The sequence below is a fragment of the Camelus dromedarius genome, chromosome 32, assembly GCF_036321535.1.
Source record: "Camelus dromedarius isolate mCamDro1 chromosome 32, mCamDro1.pat, whole genome shotgun sequence".
Taxonomy (NCBI): domain Eukaryota; kingdom Metazoa; phylum Chordata; class Mammalia; order Artiodactyla; family Camelidae; genus Camelus; species Camelus dromedarius.
This window is the reverse complement of record NC_087467.1, coordinates 23,146,240-23,163,345: the sequence shown is the minus strand read 5'-3', so window position 1 is coordinate 23,163,345 and position 17,106 is coordinate 23,146,240. Positions and strand designations below refer to the sequence as shown.

Here is a 17,106-nt window from a genome sequence, read left to right as displayed (position 1 = left end):
GGTGGGGGTTGGAAACCACAGGCTTCCTAAGTTTAAAATAGTGTTCTCTGTTAATCTAAGGATTTATTATTGTTAATTTTGATGAATTAACAAATATTTTAAAATTTATCAGTTCTAATTTCTAATATGGTAAACACTAGTAGATTTAACCCACATAAACAAAAGTTATCTGGGGCCCCCGGTATTTCCTAAGAACGTAAAGAGGTTCTGAGGCTGGAGTTTGAGGATTTCTGGCCCAAGCAGGCCCCTGATTAAGCAGACCAGAAACATACACAGCAGTGGTCACTGCAGCGTGATGTGTAAGAAGGGGGAAACAATGTCCCTTCAATCAGAGAAGGGACTAACGGTGACATATTTATTCAATGGACTGTCACACAGCTGAGACACCAACGTGTGTGAACACACACGCACATCCCAGGAACACGCTGCTGAGAAGAAAGGGAGACAAGACGGTGCCACTAATCTCCGCTTAAACAACAAACAACATCGTGTTGTGTTTATGGATAGACACCACACGCAAGTGTCAAAGGACCTTCAAAGCACACAGCCTGAGGAGGCCACCGCCAAATTCATAATCACGACAGCCTGCGGGGAGAGTAGGGGACAGCAGGCACTTCAGCTCCTACCTGGAGGGTTCAATTTCTCATGTTTAAAAAAGGAGGGGCACTTTCCCTGCTCCTGGCCAGAAAGCAAGCCAGCCTTAGGGCGTCCTCTCCTCCAAACCTTTGCCTCCCTGAGGCGGACCCTGACCACTAGAGACCTTTCCTGGGAGCTGCTGGAATCCAAGCAGGGGATGTCCGGCCTTGACGCTGCAAGAAACACACACAGGTCGGCTCTGAAACTGGAGATTTTGTTACAGGTTCACCTGAAACCTCAGTCCATGCTTGCGGATGAGATTTATAAACCTGCACTTTTAAGCCTGTGAATTTTTAAGTGCCCCTTTATCTCTGTTTCAATTTCAGTCCTATGTTTTCCACTATTATTTAAACTACCTTAACCCCCGGCACACCCAGCTCAGACGGCCTTCCCATCTGTGGGAGTTGCTACTGTTCTCCACCGTGTCTGACCTCCAGTCCCCAGGACTTCTTCCGTGGGCGGACACTGGAGGAAAACTGGGTAAGATGGAAAGTTTTTATGACTGATTATTTTCTGGCTTTCAAGAGTAAATGTATTAATTTCCAATAAAATATTCAACAAGTATATAAAAAGAAAACAAGCACAGAAAGAGAAAGAAACTGTGTAGTCCTCAAAGAGAAAAACCCAGGGATTTCAAGGCACCAAGCAAGGGGACAACTCCACGGCTTCCAGCTCTGGCCTGGCCCCACCGGTGGAGCCCCCACACAGCATCGGTCACCTGGCCCTGCTGTGCCGCACAGTCCCCAGTTCTCATCAGGGAGCTTGGTCCTTGGCTTTTAAGTTCAAAAATCAGTGTCAGGGGGCCCATGCCTGGCCCATGGCAGCTCATTCTGAGCATCTGGTCCCCAGGACAGTCTTCAGACCCTCACTGAGCACCTGCTATGTGCCAGGGGACAAAAACGAATGAGGTGAGGACTAAAGTGGGGTGCACGCGGACACACGGACCAACTTCAACAATCACGCTGAGTGAGGGCAGCCAGCTAGAGACCATGTGGGGTAAGACTGCGCTTTCTTGGAATGTCCAGAACAGGCAAATGGAGAAACAGGAAGCAGGTCAGTGGTTGCCGGTGCTGGGGAGGGGAGTGGAGTGGCTGCAGGTGGGCACGAGGGATCTTCCTAGGATGAGGAAATGTTCTAAAGCAAGCCGTGGAGTTGTTGTACAACTCCGCAAATTTACTAAGTCATTGGATTGTACCCTTTAATTTAAATATGTGAATTTTATCCATAGTGACCTTTCACAGCTGACAATTCACTTCTGCTTGCCACCCGCCGTTTCGTGACTTCCTAGTGCGGTCCTCACCCCACCCCGACGCCAGCACCGGCCTAACGTCTCCTCTCTGCATCCAGAGGTGCCCGGTAGGTCGGTCCTCCCGAGAACTGATAACATCTCTGTAGTCAGTCTGGGAACCGAACCCCAGGTGAGAAAGGGTGCATGCTGAACAAAAATCGACATAAGTTGGATTCCATCAAGTCTAAAGATTTCATTAAAATTATTTCAGAGGTTTTAAACCCACTGATAATTACTATAATTTTACATAAAAAGGCCAAAGGATGACAACTCTATTTCATGCAGTATTTTTTTTTAACTCAAAACTGCAGTGCTATTTTAAGTGGGGTCAGGGAATTTAAATATCTTTGTTCCTTTAAAAATTAGGAATCTGAGGTCAAAATGTCACAGATGAAGTGACAAGAGAAGATGCCACTTGGGTCACGAGGGCATCTTTACTCAGCTGGACGCATTCCACGCGCACCGCGCTTTCGGGGCCAAAGACCCCCACGTGCCCACGCTGGCCCCCTCCCTAGCCGTGACCAGCCTCACGGAGGGTCTCGGCCCCCGCCCCGCGCGACTGCGGTACGCGAGGCGAGGCCAGGCCTGCGGGACCTCGGACCGCGTCCCCGCCGGCCCTGCGGCCCCGGAGGGATAGAGCCCGCCCTCTCGGAGGCGCGGCCCAGGCCCAGGCCGGTCCGGACCCACTGCAGCCGCAGCCGGCTCACCTGAACACGTGCTCTGAGCTCCAGACCCTCATCGCCGCCGCCGCCGCCGCCGCCGAGCGCGGGTTGGGGATGCTCGGCCCCGGGATGCTGCAGCCGGGATGCTCCGCTCCACGCGGGGCGGGGCGTGCGGACGCGAGGGGCGAGGCGGGCGGTCACGTGTGCGGCGGGCGGGGCCCCGCTGCGGGGACGGGGGCGGGGCTCGTCCGCGTTCCCGCGGCTCAGGCTGTCTGAACGCCCCCAACCCCCCTGCAGCCCGGCGGGTCCCCTGGGGGAAGGACAAAGGAAAGGTCGCCAGGAGTGGAAGAGGAGGGAACCGGTGTCGGTGGTGGGTAGGCCTGCTTTTGACCAGGGCGCACGCCCCGCACAGGACTGAAGGCCCAGGGAAGCCCACCCCTCGTGGACCAGGCGCTGCGACCCCCTCGTCCCCGCTCTCCGCGAGGGGCCGCGACAGCACCTGGTCGGCGCGCACCCTCAGTCCGCCTGGCAGTGGGCGCGGCCACGGGGTTCGCTACTGTTTCATCCACAGGGGAAATGGAGGCTGACGTTTCAAAGGGATGGCTCCCACGTCTTGGAGAGAAAACAATCCTGGGTTTGCAACTGGCAAAAGGCCTGCGCAGCCTTTACAAACGTTTACATCCGTCTCAAAAAGACAAGGAACTGACAAGTGTTGGAGAGTAGCTGCTCCAAGCCCGGGGAGGAGAGGCTCTTCCCCTTCTGCACCTGGGGAAGTCCTTTTTTCCTTGTTAGGCCTGTAACCCTGCGCTACCACAAAGCTGTCGAGTGCACTAAAGCGAGATGCTAGTTTGAGAACAGGGTGGCTCCTGCAGGGTGGCCTGCGGCAGGAGGCACAGACTCCATCAGCTGGCTACTGAGCCACTGCGCGACCCTGGGTGGGCGTGGGGAGCCCACCTGCGCGGGGAGTGAGTGAAGGGGAGACAGCAGGGGGCAGCCAGAGGCCTCACTGGCCGTTCCCACCCGTGACTCTAACCTCCTGGTGATCCTCTCAAGGTGCTGTACTAATGAGCAGGCGGGGTTCACGGGGCTGACACAGGCAGAGCTCACAGGAGGACCGCGTTTGTGAGGGTCCCCGTCACGGCCGTGCTGCAGTGACCAGCGGTGTGGCCAGGCCAGCTGTGGAACACACCCTGCGTGAGGCTCTGGGCTCAGGGCTGTCGTTTTGGTTTTAAAAAGCATCATTATATACAATAGGCATTTTGCACAAACACGTACTGAGCATGAGGCGGAAGAAATGGGGCAGGTGGTGAGGATCAGAGGACACTGGAGTGAGAGTCTGTGGGGAGGTGAGGCCCTGGCCAGGAACCTTCTCAGCGCAGACACTCCTCCGTGGCGGAGCCGGGGTCCCAGAGCAGGCGTGACTGAGGGTGGCCCCCAGTCTCGCTGTCCCTGGGCCTGCCATGCCTTCAGGTCTACCTGGCACACGGCTGTGGGGTCCGGCCAGCCACACCCGGCTCAGGTGTCAGCCTTCTGCGGTGACATCACCACTTGTACACGCCTCCCTCTGAGACTCACCCCCACGTGCTATGACCGCCAGGAACTTCCGAAATACAGCAGGCACACGTAACTGACTGCTGAGCAGTAACCCTGCCTCAAGTCCGGCACTGCCACCTCCATTTTCAGTCAAAGACCACCCTTCCCCGTGAGCAGCCACAGCATCTTGCGGGCTGCGCCCACTCCTCCTCTGCACCTGTCAGGGAGAGTCCGCACCTGCCCCTCCCACTGCCCTCTGCCGTCCACTCCACAGCCCACCTCCTCCCAGAGGAGGGCCTCCAGCCCCTCCCCCGGCCCGTGCTGCCTGAGAACTGCTGGGCACTCTCTCCTGGGAACTGCGCCCTCTCTGTTCCCCATCCTTCTCTTGTCTCCCTCTGTACCTTCTCCCTGAGCGGACTCACTGCGTGTCACAGTTTCCCCAGCTCCCCAGCCTGCACCTCCATCCCATCTCTCCCCACCTGCCCAGTTGCCCGCAGGCATCCCCTACGTTCCCCTCAAATGCATCATTGCCAAGCATCCCCGTCTTCCAGGATTCACTGTTCAGCTTCACGGCGTCACCCAGGCGCCCCGAGCTAGAGCAACCCTGACCCTCCATCCAACCAGTCATCCTTTGGGATTCACCTCTTACAGACTGTTTCAACCCATCCCTTATCCTAGATTCTGGAAGAGCCAGTATGATGTAACAGCTGTAGCTGAAGGTACGGGTTTGAAGAGGAACAAACCTGGGATCCAGTCCTGGCTCCCCTTCTGCAAACTGCTAACCTCCCCTGACGTGAGTCACCACCCATGACACGGGGACACTAATAGTAGGACCCTGTGGGACTTGTGGGAAAGAATGAGGGCGGACATAAAGTCCCGAGAGCAGTGGCAGGCGTCGCCATGACTGTGTGAGGACGCCAGCCCCACTCCAGCCACTGTCACCCCTCTCCAGGTTACCTGACAGCCTCCTAGCTGGCCCTTCAGTGGTGTCCCGCCAGCCTGACCCCCGAGCTTTGTCTGGCCATCCCCGGGGTGCCCTTGCTCCTCGGTCCTCCTGGGGCTGCTCCCCACACCCCCGCCGATGCTCCACGTGCTGTTCTAGCATCTCCGCACCTGTGTGTTCGTCTCTCCCACAGGCTAGAGCTCCTCAGGAGGCAGGTAAGAGCTGTGCCTCTCTCTTACCTTTGCAGTTGGCATCTCTGGGGTGAGATCCGGGATCAGGCTTTGTTAATGGGCAGCTGGGGCAATCCTGGGGCCATAAGGTCTGGAAAGACGCCCTGCACCAGACTGAGCTCTGGGAGGGACGGGCCTGGCTCAGTTCTGTGCGCCCAGGCTCTGTCTCAGCAGCTGGCAAACAGGATGCACTTGACAACCGCTTGCTCAGGGAGCCGAGGCTGGCTCCGAGGGTACCCGGGAGCGGCTCGGCCGGGGCGGGAGGGGCTCCACCCCTTGTCACCACTGCAGAACCACCTGGTTGAAGTCCAGGAAGCCCTGGTGCCTGCGGGGATCACCTGTGGGGTAAATCGAGAGGTTTTTCAACCAGCAGTCCTAATGTTTGTTTTTTTCTCTATTCGTGTTCTATGTACTAAGTTCTGTGTCCAAATTTCACTTTTACGAGTCTGCTGCTGAGAATAAGTAAGTTTGAAGACTACTGTAGCAGAATAGCTTTTTAATTTAGGGACAAAAATCCATTTCCCAGCAGGTAAGGGGCCCGGTCCTTACCCACTGTCAGCGAGCGGTGCTCTTCACTAGGCTCTTAGTTTGCTTGATCCTCAGATGCAGTGATCGGGAAGGTGTGCTTTCCAGGGACCCCCTCACCCCGCTGGCGGTCAGGGCCGGAGGGCAGGAGGCCCAGAGCCTAGGCAGGAACATTACTGGAATCCAGGGGCAAGTTCTCCAACCAAAGTCAGAACTATCCCGAACCTCAACACAGCCGAGACATTCTCACATTTTATTAAAACAGAGTACACTTCTGACCTTTTATTTTCTATGGCACGTGCTTCTATGTCCCAGCCTTACACACAGTTCCTGAAGCACAGCTCCAGCATACAGCCAGACTGTCACTCCTTATTTCTGCTCCTGGGCACTTTGTTCTGTCCAATCCCTTAATGCCTCTGGCATTGCAAAGACGGCTTATGACCAAGGGGACTGGTGTCCGAAACAGTTCTCATTTTTCTCGCAAGAAGATACAACTAGGAAAAATCTAGGAACTTTATGATTTTTGTGCACTACTGTGGCCAGCAGTTTTAGAAGAACACCTGATCACTGCCAAGTGATGACTGGGGGTACTCTGCCCTACCATGCGCGGAACTTGCATTGCTGGGGTCTGATTCACTCTGCTGCTCACTGTCACCTGGCAGGTAAGGACACTGCTCTCTCTAGGACCCTTCACTGGGGCACATTTCCCAGGCACGGCAGCACAAGGTCAGGCCAAGCGGGCCTTCGGCCTCCCTGCCCAGCCGCCTGTAACGGAGCAGAGCCCTTTGTGAACAAGCCTCCTTGACTTGGTGCCAGAGAGGCTCTCCGGGCAATGTATCTGGTTGGAGAACCCCAAGTCCCACTCGCCTTCACCCCGTCTCCAGGGACTGCTGAGAGCACCCCCTGCATCGGGACCTCCTACAGCCCCAGGGTGGGTCCAGGAATGTCTAACCACTGAGTTGGGGGGGCCCTTTAACTAAGGCCCTCTCAGACAGTGTCTCCCCTTCCAGCCCCCCGAAGACGGGGCCGCGCTTCAGTGAGCACGCCTAGACCACTTGGAAGCGGCCACCCTAGGAAGAGGCCGCTGGGAGGGTGAAGGCAGACCAGGGAGCCCGCCCGCCGCCTGCCAGGCCACGCTGAAATCCACAACAGGAGCAGCTCCGGGAAAGGACTCATCTTCCCCTGCAGGTTCACTCCTTTCCCAGCTGTCAACCTCTTGTCACAGACACAGCTGTTGTCTAGACGCTCTTTTTCAAAACCCAAATCCAAATCCAAACAAAGCCCACTAAGAAAGCAACAACAAGGAAGGAAGGAAGGAAGGAAGGAAGGAAGGAAGGAAGGAAGGAAGGAAGGAAGGAAAGAAGGAAAGAAGGAAAGAAAACAGACTAGAAATAAGGAGTCTATCCCAATAGCCAAGCCTCTAACCAGCAAATCTGCCACAAGCGTGCGCGGTCGGTGCCCGGAGCCCCGGGCCAGCACAGCCAACCTGCTTCCGTCCGCGTCACCGCGTGGCCAATACAAGCTGGCGGATGCAGAAAGCTGGCTAACCGACGGCTCCCTGAATTATAATATCACTTTTCACTTGGACCTCTGTCGCCAGCATTTGAGAAAATAGGAGGAGAGCCCTTCTACCCAGTTTTTCATGGTGCTTTGCCAAAACAAGGGCCTCGGTAAGAAATGCGAGGCTAGTTCAGATCTCACTCCCTGGTGCTGCGTCTCAGCCTGAGGGTCCTCTGACTTCCTCCCTCCCCCGGGGGCAGCCGCTTCCCCTTCCGATGGTTCACCCACATCTACCTGACCTCTCCTCCCTCACACGCACCTCCTCCCGACAGGAGGGCCCCTCCCCAGCTCTCCCACCCCCATCTCGGCACGGGGACAGGTCCAGCGCACCCCCACCCACAGCGGCGCTCAGCACCAGCCCTCTGGGGTCGGGAGGCCCCCAGTGGAGAGGTGGCTGGCCACTGTGCCCACGCCCTTCTCATCCTCAGATCTGTACGACTGGAAGGGTCCATCTGAGGGTTTGGGGTGGAGGGGAACCCGAGCGAGTCCTTGATTTAGACTGGGGAATATTGCACACCCATTTCCCCACTTGGGCGTGCGGCCTAACCCTCCTCAACATCCTGCTCTCCAGGGAAGAAAAGGCACTGATTATAAGTACTGCAAGGGAGGGACCTGAGAAAACAAATGGAAAAGGTCCAGGGCACGCTGCAGACCAGCCTGGAGGCCAGGTTGTTCCCGACACCGACACTGGGTGGGGCCATCGGGAAGAAAGCAGCGCCTCACACGTTTCAGACGTCTGACTCTCAAGGACAATCAGTCGGCCGGGAAGAAACCCTGAAGTTGGAGCAGGGTTCAGGGACCCAACCAAGGATGGAAGGAAAATCCCTCGGCCTTCCCCGAGAGCCCCAGGGAGTGCCTCCGGGTGTGCATGAACGTGAACCCAGAGTCAGCGGAAGGGCAGGCCATTCTTCAGTCCCGTTTCATTCCCAGAGCGCCCCAGACTTTAGGAGAAAGTTACAGAGGTTGGAGCTAGGGCCCAGCACACCCACTTCCTGGCTGATGGGGCCCCCACTCCTGCCACTGCAACATCGAGGAGTGTCCCCAGGATTCAGAGACCACACCTGCAGTGGAGAGAGGGCCTCAGAGCCATCAGTGTGCACACTGCACGCAGCAGGGCCACTGGCAGGGGCGTCTCCAGACATCCGAGAGGAAGCTAAGTGGACTGCGTGTCCCGGCCACCCTCACTGGTCTCGCACAAGGAAGAAGAGGAGGACTGGAGGGGCCCAGGGCCTCCTCGGAGAACCCTGGAACTTACCCCCGAGGAGCCTCGGCTGACCCTGACTACAGGGGGCGAGAAGGTTGGCCACCTCCTCGGTCTTGAACACCCGACGGCAGGATGTCCAAAGGTAAGTGTAAGACACAGGGAGTGGAAGAGAAGCCCCAGGGGCGCAGTTTTCTGGAGCCCCTTGAGTGCAACTTGGAAGGGAAAGTGTCATCTCACTCTCTTATGTGTCCCAAATGCCCGATTCCCCTAATAGGAAGAGACATTATACAAACTGGGAGCCACAACCTACCCCTAAGACAAAACCCTGACCATCAGAACACCCCACTCCCCTCCATCCTGCAGCCCCAGCGCTGCGCCCTCCACCAAGAGTAACAGTCCACGTAACCTTGAGGGGTCCGTCAGCGTCAGCGTGGGCCTGCGACACCACCGGGCGTAGGGCCAGGGGCACCACCAGTCGTAGTCAAGCTGTGACCCGGTCACCAGCACCCAGATAACAAACAAGAGGCCTTAAGCAAGGAGGCCCAGCAGGCATTAGCCCCAGAACAGAAAGCCTGCTCGAACCACGGCTCCTTAGACCCCCAGCCCTGTCGGCACTCCTGCCCCCAGGAAAGGAGCCAGTGGGAGAGCCAGCCAGCTCAGGACCTCCGGCCGAAACTGAAACCACTGAGGAGATTCACCCCCTGGTCCCCAGCCGCCCCCGGCTTTCCACCCGAGTCCCTGAGAGGACCTGGTACTCAGGGCTGGGTTTAAAGGACACCTTCTTTCGTGCGCCCTGAGCTCTGGAATATCCTCCCAAGGGGTGTAAAAAGCTCCCCGCCCTCTGAGGAAAGCTTTCAGCTGAGGGCTTTGATGGCCTGCAGTTAGAACAAGGTCCGTACCTCAGTACCTCAACGTGTGGAAGACATTCGAGCCCCCAGCCCTACCAGCAAGCTTTCTGAGCACAGCTGACCCCTTAAGCCATCCAGCTGAGGCGGGATATAATGTTTCGAAGGAAGAAGCCCTGCCCTCCCCCAGCAGGCAGGACGTCGGGCTCACCGCAGAGAGGGGCCCAGGGCGCTGCCAGGGAGAGGGAGGGGCTGGCTGCCAGCGGCAGCCCTTGGGCGCCACAGCAGCTCCGGGCTTCCCTGGGCCGCCGGGCTCTGCTGCCCACGGTTCCCCAACTTTGGCTTAAAGGCTAAGCCCTCGTATGAACAGCTAAAAGGGAAGGACCCTGACCCTTTCGCGTGGACCCCCAGTTGTGACTGGCCGCTCCTGGAACTGAAAGACCAGCTCGTGAGCCCCTGCGTTACCTTCACAGCCTGAGCCGCCCCTTCGTCTGCGTGGGGCTCACACAAAACTGGGGCCTCTGACTGGCGCCTGTCTTCCTAAGCAACCGGGCCAAGCGCTGAAGGAGGCCTCCGTGCTTGCGGCTGCAGCGGCTGCCTCCCAGCGCCTCCCAGAGGCCAACGAATTAGCTTTGGGACAGCCCCTGACTGTCCGGACCCCCGCCACCTCCAGCCCCTCATTAGGAGAGGGGCCAGACCAGTTGTCCCCTGGTCGAACCCTGCATGTCCAAGGTGTGCTTCTAGACACCCGTCTGTGACGTCCCTGCGACCCCAGACACGGCCAACACTGACGCGTGGCCGTGAGGGAGTCATGGAGCAGGTTCACGCCAGCAGGCCGCCCCAGAGAGCTCCCCTGTACAGAATGCAGAACTGAACAGTCCACCGACGGGAGTTGCTAAAGGCAGGATACAGGGTGGTTTCCGTCACGGAAGGGGGCTGCCTGTTCTGCCCGGGAGGCCAAGCTAACTGCTCTAATCAGGTCCCCAGAACTATCTGCATGGCTCTAAATGTGCCTGTTCAACACTATACTCGTAGGGCCATCTGCAGGGAGAGGGGAATGCTGACCTCAGGGCATAAACAGATTAAAAGCAGTGGGAAACCCATGTGGCTGCTGGAGGCTGTATTCCTGCCAAAGGAGGTTATCACTGCGGAGGCCGCCAAAAGCGAGAAGCAGAAACAACAACAGGAAACAACAGTACAGAGAGAGGCATACGTGCAGGTCCAGTCTAGCAAGCTGACTTTACAGTAATGCCCTGGGCGCAAGGAAGTTTCAGATACTTGCTGTTTTTGACAGCCGCTCCTGCTGGATGGAGGCACCCCCACCTGAACTGAGACTGTCTGGGGGTCTCTAAGGCCCCGCCCAAGGAAACAGCCCCTCAGCTTGGGCTCCCCAAGTCCATCCAGAGTGACAGCGGCCCAGCTTTGCTCCCCAAGTTACTAAGGGAGTCTCCAGAGCCCTAACAACAAACGGGGTGTGCATGCCGTGTAGAGACCACAACCCTCAGGAAAAGCAGCAAGAACACATCGAACCCTCAAAACAAACTCCAACAAACTACGTCAAGAGAGCCATCAGCCCCGGCTCTCCCTTCTGCCCACAGCACTTGGAGAACGTGGAGAGCCCCCATAGGAAAGCGCAGGCTCAGTCCACACGCGCTCATGTACGGAGAGCCACCCCCGAAGGACCAGCTGCACGGCCAGCCTCGGTGTGGGGGGGGCGACTGAAAGACGCCCACAGGAACCCGGAGCTGCCTTCCCCTCCTGATGCGATTTTACATCCTCTCTCCCCTGGGGTCTGGGTTTGGGAACATGGAAGGCTGGAAATCCACAGGACCAGGGAGACCCAGGTGGACAGGACCTTAACTAGTGATCCTGACTCCTCGTTCTGCCTTAAAATCACAGGGCATGACCCCCTGGGTGAAGACACTCGGTACACCTGGAACCTGTCACAGACCTTACGTTACTTTTCAAAAGGACAAACTTACCAGTAGCTGAGTCGCGTTGGGGACAGACTTAGCAGCTGGCCTTACTTGGCTTCTGCTGTTTTGCCAAACCCCCTCCCCCGTCCCTGCTGGGTGCTGGGGACATTAATACTGCGAGTAGTACACGTGGCCACTGCTGTCTGTTCTTCCTTATCTGCTCCCCCTCTTACAGCCACCAGGCGGAGAGGGGACTTAACACAACAGTAAATCACAGCCCACGGACAGAACCTGTTCCCGTGCTGGATCAGTCACCCCCACCCTCAAAGTGACATTTATGGATTAAAGTTGTTACGTTTTACCCTGAGAACAACCACCTCACTCTCACCTGGGCTGACAGGTCTGCTACACCTGTCCCTCCTATACCCCGTCCCTAATGCACCTGCCCTGCCCCCACCCAAGGTAGGGACCTGCAGGAACACCCTGGGGCTGCTCTGGACTCTGACCAGTGCCTCTTCCACTGTTAGAACTGGCACGTGGACAGACAGGAGCAGAGAAAGGAGCGTGGCCAGGCGGCAGGAAGCCACACATCTGCTGAACAGGGCTCCCTGGGCAGACAAAGAAAAGCAAGAACCTCCGGACTGACAAGACATCATATGTCATGAGGTGACAGGGGTCTCAGAGGCAGAAAAAGGTGGGAAAAGGCCAGAATCTCTGGTGTCCGAATGTAACCTTTTGCTCATTATGCCCTCATTTTAACACGATCAGCCTCCCAAACGAGAAGTGCCCATCATGTGCCAAGGCCGAGATACGTTCGATCCAGACTAAACAAGGACAGAAATCCCTCCTGGCCTCCCTTCCTCCAGAAGGTGCAGCGGGATGAAAATCAGGGAACACGACAGCAGGCCCCTCCATCCCCGTGAATATCCCCCCCCCCGTTCATTTTCCACCCCGTGTAACTCAGGGCAGCGGCTCACCACTCTGAGTGTGCTATCGCAATAAACCCTCACTCTGCTTTCTTCATCTCCACGTCTCGTCTCTGCATTCCTTCTGTGATGAGACAAAACCTTGCTCTCCGGTGACACCATCGCCCCTCGATTTATGTGCCCCCCAGGTTCACTCCCTCTGGACCAACTCACTGAATACGCACAGGAACCAGTCAGGAGGTGCGCTCAGTGGGGAGGGAAGACGCCAGCTGCCAGGTGTTTAGCATATGGCCCGCCTAAGGCCGGGGGGGGGCGGTAAAAGCCACTAGGCACGAATCCCCAGTGGCCCCGCTGTGCAGGCGGGCCTCTCTCCCCACACTGCAAGGACACTCCGCCTCGGGCTGGCTGCTTACGGAGGTGGTTCAGCTCCTCAGAAGTGCACCACGCCTGTACACCCCCCCCCCCCCGTGCCGGATCTTCTGCGGCCCGAGAGTGAACCAGCTGTCTCATCAGAACACCCCCAAGTCCTCTGTCCCTTCACCGGGACGGGCTCTGGCCTGTCCTTGCTTAGATAAAGCCCACTTTGTGCACAACGCACGCTGGGCCAGGCAAATTCCAGGAGCCCAGGTATGACCATTCATAATGTCACCCGGCCCTGACTTAAAGGGCACCAGGACCCAGCCTGGCAGGAGTGGGGTTGCTCTCAGACTGGGGGGAGGTTTCACAAACCATGAAACCACTCTACAGAATCTCACGCCAGACCTTGAGAAATTATCCAAAAATACGACGGATGCCTTGCAAGGACCCTATACTTCTCTGGCCTCACTAGCAAATTTCGTTCTCGACCACAGGCCAGACCTGGACCTTCTGGTTGTGCGGGGGTAGTACCCGCAGCTACTCACAAAACCCGCGGCACGACGTCAATGCCGCTGGTCAGACTGAGGTAACCACAGAAGCAGACAAGGAGGCTCCACAGTCACACAGGCACAACACACTGTGAAGGAAAAGCCCAGATGGGCTAACGAGCTAAGTCACAAATCTAAGTGTGGTAAGTGTCGGTTTACTGATATAAGTTCTGCCGGGCTAACTCGTAAATCTGAAGTTTAGTGTCCGTTTACTGGGCTAACAAGCTAACTCGTAAATCCAAGCTCAACAAGTGTCAGTAACGTGATCTGTTCCGAACTGATAAGCTTCAGTGTACTGATTCCTTGCTTTTTGTTGTTTGAACCTTATTGGCTAATAGCCCCACACTTGTAATTAACCCTATAAAACCTCATGCGCATGTCTTGGAGGTGCTCAGAGCTTCGGAGCAGAAGCCCCTCTGAGCCCGCCGGCGTAATAAATCTGAGTACTCCAACCCTCCGAGTGGTGCTTGTTTCTTGGCTGGCCTGTCATTTCCGTAACAACACAAGGTCCAGAGCCAACCTCCCTTTGCAATATGGTCACAAAGAGCCGCCCTGTTACCCCAGCATGTCTGGGGGCAGAAGTTTCTCTCAAGGCAAGGCTGACCCCACACAGTTTTACCTGCTGTGGGCCTGGCTCCTGACGTCACTACACACCCTCACCGTCAAAGTTCACAGCCTGCGTCCTCCCATCCCAGGGTCCTGATGTCACAGCTGCGTCCCCAGTCGCAGAGTCTCTGATGTCAGAGTGTGCGCCCTCCCTGCAACACGTTCCTAACGTCGCAGTCTGCACCCTCCTCATAATAGGGGTGGTGACATCACACACTTCACCCTCCCTGTCGCTGGGTTCCTGAGGTCACAGTCTTCGCCCTTATCTTCCTAGGCTTTCTGACGTCACAGCCTGCGCCTACTTGGTTACAGGGTTCTGTACGTCACAGTCTGCGTTCTAAGTCGCAGAGTCATGACGCCACCATCTGCATCCTCAGTCGCAGAGCCCCTGACATCACATTCAGCGCCCACCCGGTCTCAAGATTGTGTACGTCACAACCTGCGCCCTCAGTCGCAGAGTCCTTGACGTCACAGCCTGCGTCCTCAGTCGCAGAGTCCATGACATCACCACTACGTCCTCAGTCGCACAGTACCTGACATCACACCTGCCCCCACCCAGTCGCAGATGCCATGATGTCACAGCCTGCGCCCACCAGGTCGCAGAGTCCTTGACGTCAGAGTGTGCGCCCTCCCCGCAACATGTTCCTAACGTTGCAGTCTGCACCCTCCTCATAACAGGGTTCGTGACATCACACACTTCACCCTCCCTGTCGCTGGGTTCCTGAGGTCAGAGCCTGTGTCGTCAGTCAGAGACCCTGTTGTCACAGCTGCGACCTCAGTCGCAGACTCTATGACGTCATAGCCTTGCCCACCCAGCCGCAGAGCCCCTGACGTCACAGTGTGCGCCATCCCCGCAACATGTTCCTAACTGTTGCAGTCTGCACCCTCCTCATAACAGGGTTCATGACATCACACACTTTGCCCTTCCGGTCGCCCTCCTTGTCACAGCCTGCGTCCTCAGTCACAGAAGCCCTGACATCACAGCCTGCACCCACCTGGTTGCAGGATTGTGTATGTCACCACCTGCGCCCTCAGTCGCAGAGTCTCTGACATTACAGCCTGCGTCCTAAGTCACAGAGGCCCTGTAGTCACAGCTGCGTCCTCAGTAGCTGACTCCATGGCGTCATTGCCTGCGCCCGCTGGGTCGCAGGGCTCTGTACTCCACAAACTGAGCCACGTCGCACAGCCCATGACGTCACATCCTGAGCCCAATCTGTCGCGGTCATGACGTCACAGCATGCGCCGTCAGTCTCAGAGTCCATGACATCACAGTGTGCGCCCTCCCAGCAATACATTCCTAACGTCGCAGTCTGCACCCTCCTCATAACAGGGTTTGCAACATCACTCACTTCGCCCTCCCTGTCGCTGGGTTCCTCAGGTCACAGTCTTGGCCCTTCTCGGGTTTTCTGAGAGTCATAGGCGTCAGTGTGTGCCCTCCCGCAACACGTTCCTAACGTTGGAGTCTGCACCTGTTACAGAAACGACAGACCAGCCAAGAAACAAGCACCACTCGCAGGGTTGGAGTACTCAGATTTATTATGCCGTTGGGCTCAGAGGGGCTTTTGCTCCGAAGCTCTGAGTACCTCCAAAACGTGTGCATGAGGTTTTACAGGGTTAATTACAAGCTAGGGGTATTCAGCCAATAGGCATGGAACACCCTGAGCAGCATCATTATCACAAAAGCAGAGTCAGGGAGGCAGCAAACCGACATACCAAGGCCAGATATGTCTCTCTGAAAATTTAGCTGACTAGCAAAAAAAAAAAAAAACAGGAGCAGGGAATGAGCAAACCAACACACAGATTTATGAGTCAGGCCAGCAAAACTCAGGTCAGTAATCCGACACTTGTTAAACTTTGGTTTATGAGTAGGCCCAGCCCGGCTTTTCCTTCACACACCCTCATCATAACATGGTTCGTGACATCACTCTCTTTGCCCTCACTGTCACGGGGTTCCTGAGGTCACAACCTGAGTCCTCAGTCGCAGAGGCCCTGTTGTCACAGCTGCGTCCTCAGTCGCAGAGTCCCTGACATCACATTCAGCGCCCACCCGGTCTCAAGATTGTGTACGTCACAACCTGTGCCCTCAGTCGCTGAGTTCCTGAGGTCACAGTCTACACCCACCAGATCACAGAGTCCATGACGTCACAGCTGCCACCTCAGTCGCAGTCTCTGGCGTCACAGTGTGCGCCCTCCCCGCAACATGTTCCTAATGTCGCAGTCTGCACCATCCTCATAACAGGGTTCACGACACCACACACTTCGCCCTCTTTGTCGCTGGGTTCCCGAGGTCACAGTCTTCACCCTCCTCTTCCTGGGGTTTCTGACCTCACAGCCCGCGCCATCAGTCGCAGGGTTCCTGACGTCACTCTGCGCTCTCCCCATCACAGTCTACACCCGCCCCCATCGCAGTGTTCCTGATCTCAGTCTACACCCTCCCTGTGAAAGGGTTCCCAACATCACAGTCTATTCCTTCTCCATGGCCAGCTTTCTGATGTCACTCTACACCCGTCCAGTCGCAGGCCTCCTGACGTCACAGTCTGCGCCGTCCTATCTCAGGGTCCCTGACGTCATTGGCCACGCTCCATCCTCCCAGAGTCCCCGATGAAGGCCACGCCCCCCATCTCAGAATTGCTGGTGTCACTGGTGCGCCAGCCTCGTCTCAGGCTTCTTGACGTCACAGTCTGCGCCATCCCAGTCCCCAGGTCCATGACGTCAAGGCCTCGCCCTCCTCCCCCAGGGTCCCTACGTCACAGGCCACGCCCTCCCCGCTTCAGTGCTGTCGCTGTCAATGTCACTGTGTAAGCACGCCCCGTCGCAGGGCTCCTGACGGCCTCACTGTCTCCCTGGGCTCCGTGGTTGTGACACTTGCACTGCTTTCTGAGAGATCAGGGAGGTTCGTTCTCGGCTCTTCCAGAGCCTAGGACGGACGGAGCCTGCCACAGAGACGGCGCCAAGGAATGGACGCTCAATAAAGTATTTGACGAAGGACCTACCGAGAGAGACCGAAAGTGTGGAAGATGGCCTCCGCGCTGAAGGAGGAGTCATTTGTCGGGTCTCAAGCACCTCTGCATGGCCCTCCCGTGCTCCAGCCGTTCCAGCGCCGCCGCACGCGCCCGGCCCCGCCCCTCCCTTAGCCCCACCCTCAACTCCGCCCACATCCCCTCCAAGTCCCCCGCTAGGCCCGCCTCCAGCCTCGCCCTCGGCCTCTGAGCTCCTCCCCTTAGGCCCCGCCTCCGTCCCTGGCCAAGGGAGGACGCAGCGGAGGCGGACCCGCGTTCCTGCGCGCGGGGGCACGCCCCCGCGCGGCTGACGTCAGCGCGCCGGGGC

At 57.1% G+C, this 17,106-nt stretch overlaps 1 protein-coding gene across 17 annotated transcripts in view; it reads right to left on the bottom strand.

The window, feature by feature from the left end:
• The window catches only part of PRELID3A (PRELI domain containing 3A), a 46,112-nt gene extending 29,224 nt beyond the window's left edge, over positions 1 to 16,888 (bottom strand). For 3 of the 17 annotated variants that reach the window (XM_064481654.1, XM_064481651.1, XM_064481655.1), the window contains exons 1-2: positions 16,773 to 16,886; positions 5,302 to 5,630 (exon numbers count right to left, since the gene is read on the bottom strand). In XM_064481654.1, coding sequence (XP_064337724.1) covers positions 5,302 to 5,316 — 15 coding nt within the window. In that variant the 5' untranslated portion in view covers positions 5,317 to 5,630; positions 16,773 to 16,886. Of the gene's footprint in view, positions 1 to 2,631; positions 2,714 to 5,301; positions 5,631 to 14,774; positions 15,292 to 16,772 lie in introns of those variants that run through there. The other 14 variants (XM_064481652.1, XM_064481656.1, XM_064481650.1 and 11 more) reach the window with 10 other exon arrangements.
• Positions 16,889 to 17,106: the final 218 nt, after the last annotated feature.